Source organism: Salmo salar, chromosome 01 (assembly GCF_965601325.2).
Source record: "Salmo salar chromosome 01, fSalSal1, whole genome shotgun sequence".
Classification (NCBI taxonomy): domain Eukaryota; kingdom Metazoa; phylum Chordata; class Actinopteri; order Salmoniformes; family Salmonidae; genus Salmo; species Salmo salar.
In genome coordinates this window covers 95,206,184-95,224,822 of record NC_138291.1, presented here as the reverse complement: position 1 = coordinate 95,224,822, position 18,639 = coordinate 95,206,184, and the positions used below count along the sequence as shown (strand labels likewise).

The 18,639-nt window shown below is 47.7% G+C and overlaps 1 protein-coding gene across 1 annotated transcript in view; it reads left to right on the top strand.

The window, feature by feature from the left end:
* LOC106610540 (heparan sulfate glucosamine 3-O-sulfotransferase 3B1) overlaps positions 1 to 16,629 on the top strand; it is a 55,278-nt gene extending 38,649 nt beyond the window's left edge. Inside the window, exon 2 of the mRNA XM_014209931.3 lies at positions 11,610 to 16,629. Coding sequence (XP_014065406.1) covers positions 11,610 to 12,228 — 619 coding nt within the window. The 3' untranslated portion in view covers positions 12,229 to 16,629. The remainder of the gene's footprint in view (positions 1 to 11,609) is intronic.
* The last annotated feature ends 2,010 nt before the right edge of the window (positions 16,630 to 18,639 follow it).

The following is an 18,639-nucleotide window of genomic DNA, read 5'->3' as shown; positions in this document are numbered from 1 at the left end:
AAGGAACTTGAAGCTCTCAACCTGCTCAACTGCAGACCCATCGATGAGAATGGGGGCATGCTCGGTTCTCTTTTTCTTGTAGTCCACAATCATCTCCTTTGTCTTAATCAGGTTGAGGGAGAGGTTGTTATCCTGGCACCAGACGGTCAGGTCTCTGTCCTCCTCCCTATAGGCTGTCTCGTCGTTGTTGGTGATCAGCTCTACCACTGTTTTTTTCATTGGCAAATTGAATGATGCTGTTGGAGTTGTGCCTGGCCGTGCAGTCATGTGTGAACTGGGAGTACAGGATGGGACTGAGAAAGCACCCCTGAGGGGCCCCTATGTTGAGGATCAGCATGGCGGATGTGTTGTTACCTACCCTTACCACCTTGGGACAGCCCGTCAGGAAGTCCAGGATCCAGTTGCAGAGGGAGGTGTTTAGTCTCAGGGTCCTTAGCTTGTTGTATTAGCTTTGAGGGCACTATGGTGTTAAACGCTGAGCTGTTGTCACGATTCCTACCGACGGTGGCGCCCCCTCCTGCTCGGGTGGCGCTCGGCGGTCGTCGTCACCGGCCTATTAGCTACCACCGATTCCCTTTTTGTTTTTCCCTTTTTTTATGTTTTCTCACCTGCCCTGAGTTAGGCAATTAAGAGGGCTATTTAGTTCAGCTGGCCCGCACCCTATTGTGCGGGATTGTTTTTCTGTGTGTCGACTGCGTTTGTTCGACTGCGCTTGTCTATTGTATTTTTCCCTGTTGTTGGGAGACCTTTTATTTTGTACAGGTGGTTCCATTAAAATTACCACACAGTGTTCGCTGCTTCCTGCGCTTCTTTCCGCCACACTACAGACAAGACGTTACAGAATCCCGCACCACCAGAAGGAGCATGGAATCAGCGGGAGCAGCGGGCACTCCACTACCCTCAATGGAGGAACGTGTCCAGCACAATACATCGGTCCTGCATCGCATTGGATCCGCCATGGACCAGATGATGGAGAGGATGGACCGATGTGAGAGGAGTGGTATCCTCTCTCCACCTACACCCCCCCCCGATACAACCATCTCCTCCTCCTACGACGTCTGGCTCTGGCGCGCTTCGCCTGGCACTCCCGAGGGAGTACGATGGGACGGCGGCTGGGTGCAAGGGGTTTCTTCTCCAGCTAGAGTTGTACCTGGCCACCGTCAGACCTGCTCCTACAGGAGAGGAGAGCGTAAGTGCCCTCGTTTCCTGCCTGACGGGCCGAGCTCTGGAGTGGGCTAATGCGGTCTGGAACGCTCCAGACTCGGCGAGGGACCACTACCCAGAGTTCACCCGCCGCTTTCGGGCTGTTTTCGACCACCCCCCCGAAGGTAGAGCGGCGGGTGAACGGCTGTTCCACCTCAGGCAGGAGACGAGGAGCGCTCAAGACTTCGCGCTGGAGTTTAGGACCTTGGCTGCTGGAGCGGGGTGGAATGACAGGGCCCTCATAGACCACTACCGGTGTGGTCTCCGGGCGGACGTCCGCAGGGAGCTGGCCTGTAGGGACACCAATCTATCCCTGGACGAACTCATTGACATGTCCATACGGTTGGACAATTTGCTGGCTGCCCGCGGGCGTTCGGAGAGGGTCCTGCCCGTTCCACCCCCGTGCACCCCCGCCCCTACCCCTATGGAGGTAGGGGGGGCCGTGCCAAGGGGCACCGGAGGAGGTGGCTCCTCCTGCACCAGCTGTGGTCGGAGAGGACACACGGACGACCGGTGCTGGAGGAGCCAGTCTGGGAGTCGAGAGGGCAGGCAGAACACTTCTCGTTCACCTCAGGTGAGTCAGCACCAGATTCGCCCAGAACCCCCTGTTGGTCATGTGTTTTTGCCTGTTTCATTTTCTAAATTTTTTCCCTCTTCCCAGCATAGGGCGCTAGTCGATTCAGGCGCAGCTGGGAACTTTATGGACCGTGGACTTGCCATTAAGCTGGGCATTCCACGGGTGCCGATAGATTCCCCCTTCCCCGTGCACTCCTTAGATAGCCGACCATTAGGGTCAGGGCTAGTCAGGGAGTCTACGGTGCCGCTGGACATGGTAACGCTGGGGAATCATAAGGAAAGCATTAACTTTTTCCTTATTGATTCACCTGCGTTTCCAGTGGTGCTGGGGGTCCCCTGGCTGGCTGGTCACAATCCCCTCATTTCATGGAAACAGGGGGTTCTCCAGGGGTGGTCGGAGGAGTGTTCAGGGAGGTGTCTAGGAGTTTCCATAGGTGCCACGTCGGTGGAGAGTCCAGACCAGGTGTCCACCGTGCGCATTCCCCCTGAATACGCCGATTTGGCGATCGCTTTTTGTAAAAAGAGAGCGACTAAATTACCACCTCATCGACAAGGGGATTGTGCGATAGATCTCCAGGTTAACGCTGCGCTTCCCAGGAGTCACGTGTACCCCTTGTCACAAGAGGAGACGGCGGCTATGGAGACATACGTCACGGAATCCTTGGGACAGGGGTACATTCGGCCCTCCATCTCACCCGCTTCCTCGAGTTTCTTTTTTGTGAAGAAAAAGGAGGGAGGTCTGCGTCCGTGCATTGATTATAGAGGTCTAAACGCGATCACGGTGGGGTTTAGTTACCCACTACCTCTTATCGCTACGGCGGTGGAATCATTTCACGGAGCACAGTTCTTCACAAAATTGGATCTCAGGAGCGCGTATAACCTGGTGCGTATCAAGAAGGGAGATGAGTGGAAAACCGCCTTTAGTACCACATCAGGTCATTATGAGTACCTCGTCATGCCGTATGGGTTGAAAAATGCTCCAGCCGTCTTTCAATCCTTTGTTGACGAGATTCTCAGGGACCTGCACGGGCAGGGCGTGATTGTCTATATCGATGACATTCTGATATATTCCGCCACCCGCTCCGCGCATGTGTCCCTGGTGCGCAAGGTGCTTGGTAGACTGCTGGAGCATGACCTATACGTTAAGGCTGAGAAGTGTGAGTTTTTCAAACGAGCCGTCTCCTTTCTGGGTTATCGCATTTACACCACGGGGGTGGTGATGGAGTGTGACCGCGTTAAGGCCGTGCGTAATTGGCCGACTCCAACCACGGTGAAGGAAGTGCAGCGGTTCTTGGGCTTTGCCAACTACTACCGGAGGTTTATCCGGGGGTTTGGCCAGGTAGCGGCTCCCATTACCTCACTGCTGAAGGGGGGGCCGGCGCGTTTGAGATGGTCGACGGAGGCGGACGGAGCCTTCAAGAAGTTGAAGACCCTGTTCACCGACGCGCCCATGTTGGCGCACCCGGACCCGTCTTTAGCGTTCGTAGTAGAGGTGGACGCATCCGAGGCTGGGGTGGGTGCCGTGCTATCACAGAGCTCGGGTGCGCCACCGAAACTCCGCCCCTGCGCTTTCTTCTCAGGGAAGCTCAGTTCGGCGGAGCGTAACTACGATGTGGGGGACAGGGAGTTGCTAGCGGTAGTCAAAGCCTTGAGGGTGTGGCGACACTGGCTTGAGGGGGCTAAGCACCCCTTTCTCATCTGGACCGACCACCGAAACCTGGAGTACATCTGGGCAGCGAGGAGACTGAATCCACGTCAGGCAAGGTGGGCCATGTTCTTCGCCCGGTTTAGGTTTACCATCTCATATAGACCGGGTTCCCTTGATACTAAAGCCGACGCGCTGTCCCGTCTGTATGACACGGATGACCGCCCCATCGATCCAACTCCCATCATTCCAGCGTCTAGGCTGGTGGCACCAGTGGTGTGGGAGGTGGACGCGGACATCGAGCGGGCACTGGTGTTGGATCCTGCGCCTGCGCAGGTGCCCGTGGGGCGCATGTATGTGCCGCTCGATGTTCGCGATCGGTTGATTCGGTGGGCGCACACACTACCTGCGGCGGGTCATCCTGGTGTAGAGAGGACAGGGCGGAGTCTAAGGGGGAAGTATTGGTGGCCCACCTTGGCTAAGGACGTGAGGTCATATGTCTCTTCCTGTTCGGTGTGTGCCCAGAGTAAGGCTCCTAGGCATTTACCGGGAGGGAAGTTACAGCCCCTCCCCGTTCCGCAACGGCCATGGTCGCACCTGTCTATCGACTTCCTGACAGATCTTCCCCCCTCTCAGGGGAACACTGCGATTCTGGTGGTTGTGGATCGGTTTTCTAAGTCCTGCCGTCTCCTCCCCTTGCCCGGTCTCCCTACGGCCCTGCATACTGCGGAGGCCCTATTTACCCACGTCTTCCGGCACTACGGGGTGCCGGAGGATATTGTCTCTGATCGGGGTTCCCAGTTCACATCCAGGGTCTGGAGGGCGTTTATGGAGCGGCTGGGGGTCTCGGTCAGTTTAACCTCCGGTTATCACCCGAGAGCAATGGGCAGGCGGAGAGGGTGAACCAGGAGGTGGGCAGGTTCCTGAGGTCGTATTGCCGGGACCGGCCAGGGGAGTGGGCGAGGTATATTCCTTGGGCAGAGTTAGCCCAGAACTCACTTCGCCACTCCTCTACTAACATGTCACCCTTCCAGTGTGTGCTAGGGTACCAGCCGGTCCTGGCCCCATGGCACCAGAGCCAGACCGAGGCTCCTGCGGTGGAGGACTGGGTTCAGCACTCCAAGGAGACCTGGAAAGCAGTACAGGACTCACTGAAGGAGGCCAGTGCTAGGCAGAAAAGGAGTGCTGACCGCCACCGCAGTGAGGCGCCGGTGTTCGCACCGGGTGACAGGGTCTGGCTCTCGACCCGGAACCTGTCTCTCCGCGTGCCCTGCCGGAAGCTGGGGCCGCAGTGTGTGGGGCCCTTCAAAGTCCTGAGGAGGATAAACGAGGTGTGTTATCGGTTGCAACTCCCTTCCTATTACCGTATTAACCCCTCGTTTCATGTGTCTCTCCTCAGGCCGGTGGTGGCTGGTCCCCTACAAGAAGATGAGGTGCCGGAGGTCCCTCCACCCCCCCTGGACATCGGGGGGTCCCCGGCGTACAGCGTAAGGGCCATTCTGGACTCGAGACGCCGGGCGGGGGGCCTGCAGTACCTTGTGGACTGGGAGGGGTACGGTCCGGAGGAGAGGTGCTGGGTGCCGGCGGAGGACGTCTTGGACCCATCCATGTTGAAGGAGTTCCACCGCCTCCGTTCGGATCGCCCTGCGCCTCATCCTCCGGGTCGGCCTCGAGGCCGGTGTCGGCGCGCTGCAGGGGCCGCACGTCAGGAGGGGGGTACTGTCATGATTCCTACCGACGGTGGCGCCCCCTCCTGCTCGGGTGGCGCTCGGCGGTTGTCGTCACCGGCCTATTAGCTACCACCGATTCCCTTTTTGTTTTTCCCTTTTTTATGTTTTCTCACCTGCCCTGAGTTAGGCAATTAAGAGGGCTATTTAGTTCAGCTGGCCCGCACCCTATTGTGCGGGATTGTTTTTCTGTGTGTCGACTGCGTTTGTTCGACTGCGCTTGTCTATTGTATTTTTCCCTGTTGTTGGGAGACCTTTTATTTTGTACAGGTGGTTCCATTAAAATTACCACACAGTGTTCGCTGCTTCCTGCGCTTCTTTCCGCCACACTACAGACAAGACGTTACAGCTGTACTCAATATGAATAACATTCTCACATAGGTGTTATTTTTGTCCAGGTGGGAAAGGGCAGTGTGGAGTGTAATAGAGATTGCATCATCTGTGGATCTGTTGGGGCAGTATGCAAATTGGAGTGGGTCTAGGGTTTCTGGGATAATGGTGTTGATGTGAGCTATGACCAGCCTTTCAAAGCACTTCATGGCTTCAGACATGAGTGCTACGGGTTGGTAGTCATTTAGGCAGGTTACCTTAGTGTTCTTGGGCACAGGCACTATGGTGGTCTTCTTAAAACATGTTGGTATTACAGACTCGGATAGGGAGAGATTGAAAATGTCAGTGAAGACACTTGCCAGTTGATCAGCGCATGGTCACAGTCTGGCCCTGCGGCCTTGTGAATGTTGACCTGTTTAAAGGTCTTACTCACATCGGCTGCGGAGAGCGTGATCACACAGTCTTCCGGAACAGCTGGTGCTCTCATGCATTTTTCAGTGTTATTTGCCTCGAAGCGAGCATAGAAGTAGTTTAGCACGTCTGGTAAGCTCGTGTCACTGCGCAGCTCTCGGCAGTGCTTCCCTTTGTAGTCTGTAATGGTTTGCAAGCCCTGCCACATCCGACGAGCGTCAGAGCCTGTGTAGTACGATTCAATCTTAGTCCTGTATTGACGCTTTACCTGTTTGATGGTTCGTCAGAGGGCATAGCGGGATTTCTATTAAGCTTCCGTGTTAGAGTCCCAGTCCTTGAAAGCGGCAGCTCTAGCCTTTAGCTCAGTGCTGATGCTGCCTGTAACCCATGGCTTCTGGTTGCGGTATGTACGTACGGTCACTGTGGAGACGACGTCATCAATGCACTTATTGATGAAGCTAATGACTGATGTACTCCTCAATGCCATCAGAGGAATCCCGCAACATATTCCAGTCTGTGCTAGCAAAACAGTCCTGTAGCTTAGCATCTGCTTCATCTGACCACTTTTTTATTGATCTAGTCACTGGTGCTTCCTGCTTTAATTTTTGCTTGTAAGCAGGAATCAGGAGGATCCCTCCCTATCCCTCCCTATCCTTCCCATGTCCCTCCCATATCCCTCCCTATCGCTTCCTATCCCTTCATATCCTTCCCTATCCCTTCCTATCCTTCCCTATCCCTTCCTTATCCCGACCTATCCCTATCTATCTCTTCCTATCCCTTCATATCGCCAGGCCCCATTGTCATTCGAATGAGAGCTGTTGTTCTGAGTTGTTTTGGTTCTAGGCACTTTATGCAGCATGTTAGCACTACATAAGACAAAAAGGTTGCCGGCTGTATCACCATCATTTCTACAGAGAATTAGTGACTAATGCTTTGTATTTGAAGGCTGACTGTGGTTTATATTCTTTGAAGACATTCTAGAAGGCTGTATAAACACTTTAAGTGGGATCAACGCTCTTGAGGAAACAGTGGATTGGAGTGTGTGTGTGTGTGTGTGTGCGTGCGTGCGCGTATGTGTAAGGGCTCACCTGTGTGTGTGTATATATATAATCAGTCTGGCCTGTACTTCTCTATCTAATAATGGTTCTGCTTACTAAGGGGAGATCTGTCATGCTCTTGCAGAGAGAGATTCAGTACATCCCCCTATCTCTTTTGATTTCAATAGGCAGTTAATGAGCTTTTGGAAGGAGCCTTGGTTCTCTTCCCTCTGCTTTCTTCTCTTCTGATATGTCAGCAATCAATCTCATATGATTAAGCAATACGGCCCGAGGGGGTGTGGTACATTGCCAATATACCATGGCTAAGAGCTGTGCGGAGTGCCTGGATACATCCCTTAGCCGTGGTATATTGGCCATATACCACAACCCCCAGAGGTGCCTTACTGCTATTATAAACTGGTCACCAATGTAATTAGAGCAGTAAAAATAAATGTTTTGTCATACCCATGGTAAATGGTCTGATATAACACGGCTGTCAGCCAATCAGCATTCAAGGCTCGAACCACCCAGTTTATAATCAGAATTAGATCAATGGCTGGCTCTTGAAATACTCTGTTGAAACTACTACACATATCTGCCATTTCACTAGTTACCTCACACCCCCCTGGGCTTTGTCTCTTTTATTTCATCACTCTCTCCCCCTCTCCACCCCCCCCCCCCCCCCCCCTCTCTCTAACACCCCCTCTCTCATTCAATTTCAATTCAAGGGCTATATTGGCATGGGAAACATATGTTAACATTACCAAAGCAAGTGAAGTAGATAATAAACAAAAGTGAAATAAACAATACAAATTAACAGTAAACATTACACTCACAGAAGTTCCAAAACAATAAAGACATTGCAAATGTCACATGAAATCTACATACAGTTTTGTAATGATGTGCAAATTGTTAAAGTACAAAATTGAAAATAAATAAACATAAATATGGGTTGTATTTACAATACTGTTTGTTCTTCACTGGTTGCCCTTATCTGGTTGCAACAGGTCACACATCTTGCTGCTGTGATGGCACACTGTGGTATTTCACCCAATAGATATCGGAGTTTATCAACATTTGATTTGTTTTCAAATTCGTTGTGGGTCTGTGTAATCTGAGGGAAATATGTGTCTCTAATATGGTCATACATTTGGCTGGAGGTCTCTGTTTTGCTCTCTGTTTCCCTTTCCAACACCCCCCTCTCTTTCCTCTCTTACTTGCACTGTCTCTCTCAGAAAGGGAATTTGCACTATACACCATGTCTAGTAGTTCATTGAAGGGACCAGCCAGTAGTTCATGTCCATGAGTCAGCCATGAGGTGCAGTAGTCTTAGCCAATGTTCATATCTATGAATCAGCCATGAGGTGCAGTAGTTTTAGCAATGAGGTGCAGTAGTTTTAGCAATGAGGTGCAGTAGTTTTAGCCAGTAGTTCATGTTCATGAATCAGCCATGGGGTGCAGTAGTTTTAGCCATGAGGTGCAGTAGTTTTAGCCATGAGGTGCAGTAGTTTTAGCAATGAGGTGCAGCAGTTTTAGCCATGAGCTGCAGTAGTTTTAGCAATGAGGTGCAGTAGTTTTAGCCATGAGGTGCAGTAATTTTAGCAATGAGGTGCAGTAGTTTTAGCCATGACGGGCAGTAGTTTTAGCCATGAGGGGCAGTAGTTTTAGCCAGAAGTACGTCTATGAATTAGCCTGAGGTGCAGTAGCCTTAGCCAGTAGTACATGTCCATGAATTAGCCATGAGGTGCTGTAGTCTTAGCCAGAAGTACATGTCCATGAATTAGCCATGAGTTGTAGTAGTCTTAACCAGAAGTACATGTCCATGAATTAGAACCTGCTGTAGCCAGCTAGCTAGCCATGTGTTTTTTTTCTCCATGACCAAAACACGATGTTCTATTTTTAGCTGATATTGGAATGAATATCAAATCAAATGTATTTATAAAGCCCTTCTTACATCAGCTGATATCTCAAAGTACTGTACAGAAACCCAGCCTAAAACCCCAAACAGCAAGCAATGCAGTTGTAGAAGCACGGTGGCTAGGAAAAACTCCCTAGAAAGGCCAGAACCTAGGAAGAAACCTAGAGAGGAACCAGGCTATGAGGGGTGGCCAGTCCTCTTCTGGCTGTGCCGGGTGGAGATTATAACAGAACATGGCCAAGATGTTCAAATGTTCATAGATGACCAGCATGGTCAAATAATAATAATCACAGTGGTTATCGAGGGTGCAACAGGTCAGCACCTCAGGAGTAAATGTCAGTTGGCTTTTCATAGCCGATCATTCAGAGTATCTCTACCACTCCTGCTGTCTCTAGAGAGTTGAAAACAGCAGGTCTGGGACAGGTAGCACGTCCGGTGAACAGGTCAGGGTTCTATAGCCGCAGGCAGAGCAGTTGAAACTGGAGCAGCAGCACGGCCAGGTGGACTGGGGACCCCATGAAGTCATCAGACCAGGTTGTCCTGAGGCATGGTCCTAGGGCTCAGGTCCTCTGAGAGAGAGAAAGTAACAAAGAATTAGACAGAGAATACACAAGCCGGCAAGTATATGAATATGTTTTACAATTATACATCTGATTATTTCACATGGACTGAATGTGGGAAGCTAAAAAGGCTAGCTAGCTTGCTATGTTTTTAGCCAGGCTAAAGCCAGCTAGCCAGGCTGCCAGCTAGCTACTACTAGCAAGGGAAAGCAACTCTTCCTTGATTTCGCCAAATGAAAAGACATAACAAGAAAACGTTGCCACCTTGTGAATGGGAGTGGGACTGGTGGGGATATCATGTTAACAAAGTGTCCAATGCTCCAAAAATCCTGCTCCGCACACAAACACACATGTAGATCAACTGAGTGAAGCTTGTAGTCACCTTAACAGCAGTCCGGGTGTGTAAACACTCACAGTGGGATTACACAGTGCAGGGCCTTTTATCATGCTGTGTAACTCTGCCCCTGCACAACAAAACAGTCTGATACTCAGGCGACAATAGGCTAACAGGAACCCTTATCTCGGTCAGTGTATGCACCCTGACAGCCTGCCTGCATGGGTTATCTGAACTCAATTCAAAGGGCTCCAATGGCATGGGAAACGTGTTTACATTGCCAATGCAAATGAAAAAAACTAAAACAAAACAATGACAAAAACCAACAACAACTGGACATGAACAGTAAATGGGGGGAGGGGGGAATAAATAAACAGATTAATATGGGTTGTATTTCCATTGGTGTTTCTGACTCACTTGTTAACCTTTTCTTGTAGCAGAAAAATCTGCTGCTGTTACTGCACACTGCTGCACTTGATCAGGGTTCAAACAAGACAATATCATGCTTCTAGTGTGCATTTATGCATATGTGTCCTGCAGGGTTGTATCAAGGCTGTGTGTCCTGCAGGGTTGTATCAAGGCTGTGTGTCCTGCAGGGTTGTATCAAGGCTGTGTGTCCTGCAGGGTTGTATCAAGGCTGTGTGTCCTGCAAGGTTGTATCAAGGCTGTGTGTCCTGCAGGGTTGTATCAAGGCTGTGTGTCCTGCAAGGTTGTATCAAGGCTGTGTGTCCTGCAGGGTTGTATCAAGGCTGTGTGTCCTGCAGGGTTGCATTAAGGCTGTATGTCCTGCAGGGTTGTATCAAGGCTGTGTGTCCTGCAGGGTTGTATCAAGGCTGTGTGCCCTGCAGGGTTGTATCAAGGCTGTGTGTGTGTGTGTGTGTGTGTGTGTGTGTGTGTGTGTGTGTGTGTGTGTGTGTGTGTGTGTGTGTGTGTGTGTGTGTGTGTGTGTGTGTGTGTGTGTGTGTGTGTGTGTGTGTGTGTGTGTTAATGAGCATGTATAAGCAGAAGTACTAGATCCTATAATCTCCGGTTTATAGCAGGACCACCTCACCTCCAGCTAGCGGGTATCAGAAACACATGTGATCACATGTAGAAATCAGAGACATACAGGGTTTTATGCCAGAGGCTCCAGGGGTTCTCCACCAGTGAGGGAAATGGGATCTGTTTCCTGGTGTCCTTCAAAGCCCCTCTTAACGCCTCACCATAATCCACTCTCTATGATTGGCTACCATTTCTGAAACACGAAACCGCATTGGAGAGCACATTCACTTTTCATTCAAAATGTGTTGTTCTTATAGGTTTTACTTTATAGGTTTTACATGTCTGTCTCACTCCCCCTATCACAGCCACCCTGGCTGGCCCGGGCCTTGTTAGAAACATTGGCTGGTCTGAAACATGTCGCATCTCCTTTCAGACAGCTCCAGGTCTTGTTGTTGTAGCAGCACTCCACCATGGGCATGCCACAGAGGGCTCTAGCTGAGTCAGTGAAAGGCAGATTAAGCTTTGCTGCCTAAGTGGTTAATGGTTTGAAGAGGCAGGGTGGATTTAGACTTAGCCCAGCCTCACTGGACCATTAGGGTAGTTGGCACAGCCAGACAGATAGACAGACAGAGGGATGAGACCGGGCACTTCTCTGTTTGCTATTGCCCAGGTAAGAAGTGGCCTTCTCTGACTCACTGGCTCATTGATTGTAGAACACTGCTCTCCATCTGGTTGATGTCTATATGCAAGATGATCCTCTCTCTCTCTCTCTCTCTCTCTCTCTCTCTCTCGCTCTCTCTCTCTGATTGCTTTAAAATGTAATATTTCATAGTTGTAATAGTCATGAGTCATAGATTTTCTTTTAACCCTGTCCTCCTTCTCCTCAGGGAGCTGATGCCCAAGACCCTGGAGGGCCAGATCACCATGGAGAAGACCCCCAGCTACTTTGTGACCAGAGAGGCCCCAGCCCGGATCTCCGTCATGTCCCGGGACACCAAGCTGATTGTGGTGGTGAGGGACCCCATCACCAGGGCCATCTCTGACTACACACAGACGCTGTCCAAGAACCCAGACATTCCCACCTTCGAGAGCCTGACCTTCAAAAACAGGACTACGGGGCTTATCGACACATCCTGGAGCGCCATCCAGATCGGCATCTATGCCAAGCACCTGGACAACTGGCTGCAGTACTTCCCCATGGGCCAGATTCTGTTCGTGAGCGGGGAGCGTCTGATCAGCGACCCGGCCGGAGAGCTGGGCCGGGTGCAGGACTTCCTGGGACTCAAGAGGATCATCACAGACAAACACTTCTACTTCAACCAGACCAAGGGCTTCCCCTGCCTCAAGAAGGCTGAGGGCAGCAGCAAGCCCCACTGCCTGGGCAAAACCAAAGGGCGGACCCACCCCAACATCCACCCAGAGGTGGTGCAGAGGCTACGGGACTTCTACAGGCCTTTCAACATGAAGTTCTACCAGATGACGGGACATAACTTTGGTTGGGATTGATGGATGTGAATTTGGGAGAACACATTGTTTATTTTCTTCTCTGTAATTCAATGAATGGCAAATAAGACATGGGAGATGTTGCTATATATATATATATATATATGTATGTGTGTATATATATAAATATGTATATGCATATATATATATATATATATATATATGTATATATATATATATATATATATATATATATGTATATGCATATATATGTACATGTATGTGTGTGTGTGTGTGTGTGTAAAATGTACAGAAATCTATTTTATAATAATTTATTTTTTATTTCTAAGCAATTAATTCACTAAGCTGCCTAACCATATATGTACATGCATAATATCTGGCCCACACTTTGTTTTATATTTTTTACATTCCACCTTTAATGTTTTTTTCTTTATTCTTCACTTAATGGTCCCTCATGTCAACTCAGTAGAGTTAAAATGGTCCCTCATGTCAACTCAGTAGAGTTAAAATGGTCCCTCATGTCAACTCAGTAGAGTTAAAATGGTCCCTCATGTTAACAGTATAGTTTAAGTAAGAATAGAGGGATATTGATTAAGGCCCTGTTTTATGGGTATAGAGTGTTGACAGAACAGTAATGCATACTCCATTCATGTGCATTCTGATTTAAACATTCATAATCAATAGCCATCATCAAACCCTTCCCCAATAGCCTTCATCAAACCCTTCCTCAACAGCCATCATCAGACCCTTCCTCAATAGCCATCATCAAACCCTTCCTCAATAGTCATCATCAAACCCTTCCTCAATAGCCTTCATCAAACCCTTCCTCAATAGCCATCATCAAACCCTTCCTCAATAGTCATCATCAAACCCTTTCTCAATAGCCTTCATCAAACCCTTCCTCAATAGCCTTCATCAAACCCTTCCTCAATAGTCATCATCAGACCCATCCTCAATAGCCTTCATCAAACCCTTCCTCAATAGCCTTCATCAAACCCTTCCCCAATAGCCTTCATCAAACTCTTCCTCAAAAGCCATCATCAGACCCTTCCTCAATAGTCATCATCAAACCCTTCCTCAATAGCCATCATCAGACCCATCCTCAATAGCCATCATCAAACCCTTCCTCAATAGCCTTCATCAAACCCTTCCTCAATAGCCATCATCAGACCCATCCTCAATAGCCATCATCAAACCCTTCCTCAATAGTCATCATCAAACCCTTCCTCAATAGTCATCATCAAACCCTTCCTCAATAGCCATCATCAGACCCATCCTCAATAGCCATCATCAAACCCTTCCTCAATAGCCATCATCAAACCCTTCCTCAATAGCCTTCATCAGACCCTTCCTCAATAGCCATCATCAAACCCTTCCTCAATAGTCATCATCAAACCCTTCCTCAATAGTCATCATCAAACCCTTCCTCAATAGCCATCATCAAACCCTTCCTCAATAGTCATCATCAAACCCTTCCTCAATAGTCATCATCAAACCCTTCCTCAATAGCCATCATCAGACCCATCCTCAATAGCCATCATCAAACCCTTCCTCAATAGCCTTCATCAAACCCTTCCTCAATAGCCATCATCAGACCCATCCTCAATAGCCATCATCAAACCCTTCCTCAATAGTCATCATCAAACCCTTCCTCAATAGTCATCATCAAACCCTTCCTCAATAGCCGTCATCAAACCCTTCCTCAATAGCCATCATCAAACCCTTCCTCAATAGTCATCATCAAACCCTTCCTCAATAGTCATCATCAAACCCATCCTCAATAGCCGTCATCAAACCCTTCCTCAATAGCCATCATCAAACCCTTCCTCAATAGCCTTCATCAGACCCTTCCTCAATAGTCATCATCAAACCCTTCCTCAATAGTCATCATCAAACCCTTCCTCAATAGCCATCATCAAACCTGTCCTCAATAGCCATAATCAAACACTTCCTCAATAGCCATCATCAAACCCTTCCTCAATAGTCATCATCAAACCCTTCCTCAATAGTCATCATCAAACCCTTCCTCAATAGCCATCATCAGACCCATCCTCAATAGCCATCATCAGACCCATCCTCAATAGCCATCATCAAACCCTTCCTCAATAGTTATCATCAAACCCTTCCTCAATAGTCATCATCAAACCCTTCCTCAATAGCCATCATCAGACCCGTCCTCAATAGCCATCATCAGACCCATCCTCAATAGCCGTCATCAAACCCTTCCTCAATAGCCATCATCAAACCCTTCCTCAATAGTTATCATCAAACCCATCCTCAATAGCCATCATCAAACCCTTCCTCAATAGCCATCATCAGACCCGTCCTCAATAGCCATCATCAAACCCTTCCTCAATAGTCATCATCAAACCCTTCCTCAATAGCCATCATCAAACTCTTCCTCAATAGCCATCATCAAACCCATCCTCAATAGCAATCATCAGACCCCCCCCACACAGATGTCTCCTTATCTACTCCTATAGGTTTCTGTTCCATCCATTCAAACACTGTGTTTCATTGAAATTAGGACATTGGCCTAACCAACTGATCTCCTGCCCTGTCATTGGCCTAACCAGCTGATCTTCTGCCCTGTCATTGGCCTAACCAGCTAATCTGATGTCCCTTTCACTTAATAACAGGTGGATCAATAGGCCTAACTGCTGCTCATTGTGTCAGCCATGCTTAATGTGCGGCCTTCCTCTTCTAGTGCTCCTATAGCCTGTTCTAATGAATGGCCCATCCACCAAAGGTCTAAATCCTATTTCTGACCGCATTACATTGATATGGCTCCATGTTGACATGATGTTAATGGAATAACGTTACTGAGGCCCATTGATTCAGGTCTCCTCTCCGCTATACTCTTGCTCCCATTACAAGACACTGTTGGCTCAGAGCCAAGGTTCAAAGGTCATACACAATCAAACTTGCTCTGAGGGACATTTTATTTGTTGAAGAGACAGAGAGGGGAGGACACACTGGATCCAGGGAGGACTGTAGTATAGTCCTTGAATGCATCCCAAATGGCACACTACCCTATATAGTGCACTACTTTAGACCAGAGCCTTGTGTTCCCTGGTCAAAACTAGTGAAATATAAAGGGGATAGGGTGCCATTTGAGACACCCATTGTCTTCATGGTGCAGTGAGAATGCTTGGCATGAGTTGAGGTAGGACTCTGAAAACTTTCTTCATATGAGAAACAGTCTAGTTATGCTTGCCCATACTCTCGCAGGTAAGGGCTACTTCAAAGCCATCCTATCCTCTTTGGATTGTAAGACTGCTGAATATGCACCCTATTCCCTACACTGTACTACTTGTGACCAGGGCCCATAGAGAATAGGAGACCATTTGGGTGGTAAGCCTAAAACGGCTGAGTGTGGAGGGACCCAGAGTGAATATGCACATCCTTTCCCCTACATACTACACATTAAATTCCCTCCAATCAAATGCAAAGTGGAACGTGTCTGTCACTGACTATTGGCCATTGAAAAGTATATAAAAAAAGAAGTGACAGTATGGTACTTTTTTCAAGTTTTAAGAAAATGTATGCGCCTCTAAACCACCCAGTCTAATTCAAATACCCAGCCTCCGTCTCAATTCAACAGTGTGCAACCAGTTCTGAAGGTTGATTTATATCTCAAACCAGTGGATGGTATTAGTGGAGATGAGGGCTTGTCCTTGCATTTTACTGGTCCCTTATTCACATAGTGGCTTTTACCACCAAGGAATTTACACCTATTTTCAATTATCATGCCTATATGGACAACGCCTCAACCTCCCCTTCTCTCCTTATAGTGCAATGTTTGTTGAAAGCATTCAAAATGGCCTTTGTATAGAGCAGGAAATTCTGAATCTGAGTAATGTCAATGTTTCTCCCTGTAACGGTTGGAGTAAAGGAGACTGGGGCAGTTGCCCTCTGTTACATTTACAGTCCCACTAATGCATTGGAATTATGGTGTTATTCATGTTACTAAGAGAGTAGGGTTGCATCCCAAATGTCACTCTATTCCTTATTTAGTGCACTACTTTTGACCAAGGCCTACAGGGCTCTGGTCAAAAATAGTGCACTTTATAGTAAATAGGATCTGTCTGAAATGAAACCCTATCTCAAAAGCTTGCACTCATGGTCACGATCCATGCTGCTGCATCTGTTCTGGTTGAGTTTTATTCAACCCTTTTAGAGATCTACAAAATATAATGCTAGTGTTGTTTGTCTTTCCCACCCCATCTGCATATAATATGGTTAATATTTAGAGGTTTAGCAGATTCTGTATGTTTAAAAATGAAAAAGAAAATGTACATCAAGTATTTTGTGGTATCATTTACATCAAAGGAATTTTACACAGTGAAAGAGCAAAATGGAAGAAATGTTTTTAAATAATGAAATGCTGAACATTCATACTATTTCTTTGTATGAAGAAATAAAGTATATATTTTACCAAAACTTTGTCTAACTTTATAAGTTCATCTTTTGAATGTAAATGTGAAAATATGAAAAGAATATGAAATTGTCAATGTCAGAATATGAAATGTAGAATATGGAGTCTTTGCACATCAAAAGAACATAATAAAGTAATGATCTGTCGTTCTTTCCACATGAAATGCACAAAGTGTTAGTTTAGCTGTCTAGCAATTCCAATAAGTAAGCTAGTAAACCGTTGTTTACACATATAGTTGCTCTCAGACAGTAAATATTTGTTTTTAGTGCACTCAGACAGTAAATAGTTGTTCCTAGTGCACTCAAACAGTAAATAGTTGTTCATAGTGCACCCAGACAGTAAATAGTTGTTCATAGTGCACCCAGGCAGTAAATAGTTGTTCCTTGAGCACCCAGACAGGAAATAGTTGTTCCTGGTGCACCCAGACAGTAAATACTTGTTCTTAGTGTATTCAGACAGTAACTAGTTGTTCCTAGTGCACCCAGACAGTAAATAGTTGTTCATAGTGCACTCAGACATTGCACAATTGGATCTATAGTACTTTTCCTGTGGTGTACCTTTCCTCTTCAATGAAGTTACTGTCAGAGTATCTCATTATAGTCAGAGGAGCTCTAGTGCAAACTGAGGCCATGTTGTGTCATCCACCACGGTTGGGAGGTGCAGACTGAGGCCATGTTGTGTCATCCACCACGGTTGGGAGGTGCAGACTGAGGCCATGTTGTGTTATCCACCACGGTTGGGAGGTGCAGACTGAGGCCATGTTGTGTCATCCACCACGGTTGGGAGGTGCAGACTGAGGCCATTTTGTGTTATCCACCACGGTTGGGAGGTGCAGACTGAGGCCATGTTGTGTCATCCACCACGGTTGGGAGGTGCAGACTGAGGCCATTTTGTGTTATCCACCACGGTTGGGAGGTGCAGACTGAGGCCATGTTGTGTCATCCACCATGGTTGGGAGGCGTGTGCGAGTGCGCGTGCGTGCATGTGTGGGGTGTGTCTGCATTTGTGTCTGTGTGTTCTTCTGTGTGTGTGTTAGTGGAACTAGGGACGTTTGTGGTTGTGGGGTGACCCAGAGCAGCGTGGGAGGTTTGGGCTTAGTGGTGGGGCTGATGCCCCCCGCGCACATACCCTGGTACCCTCTGTTGAAAGAGACACACTGTTCCCTAGTACCTAGTGTTGGCTAAGAAGATACACCTCTGGCTGTTTATTTATGGGGCTGTTTTTTGTGTGTGTGTGTGTGTGTGTGTGTGTGTGTGTGTGTGTGTGTGGAGAGAGAGAGAGAGAGAGAGAAAGAGAATGGAACACCTCCATGTCTTAACAGGGCCCCATTCCCCATGTCAGAGGTGCTGTGTTTACCTCGCTGTGTTCTGAAGAGGATGCTGACATGCTGGAACTAGGTTCCAAACCAGGGGCGTTCTGTACGCTCCGTAACACTTCCACATGAAATATGTCAAACAAACATGCAAAATAGTAAACAGAAAAATAGCATGCCGTAGTACTGTACACAAGACATAGACGTTTCTTTTTGTTTCATAGTATAGTTTATTTTTTATTTAGTTTAGTTTAGTCACATGATTTCTCAGTTTTCAGTATGTTTGCCAATCGGTTGTGCTGCCAGACTTATTTGCTATACCCTTTGCCTCATCCCTCTCAACCATACCATTTTTCAATTCTTCATCAATCCAATGGGATTTAACAGTTTTTACAGCTGTTTTCTTAATGGGTGCATGCTTTTTAGTAACTGCAATAAGCAATTTCATAAATGTGTCAAGTACAGCGTTTGGTTGCTCCTCATTACACACCACAGAGCAGAAAATATTATTTACATAATAATCACTACAAAACGTATTGTTTGACCTCTTCTAAACTATAGGCCCAGCCTTTGGAACTTTGGTTTTCCTAGATATGGCTACTATATTGTGATCACTACATTCAATGGATTTGGATACTGCTTTAAAGCACATTTCTACAGCATTAGTAAAGATGTGATCAATACATGTTGATGATTTCATTCC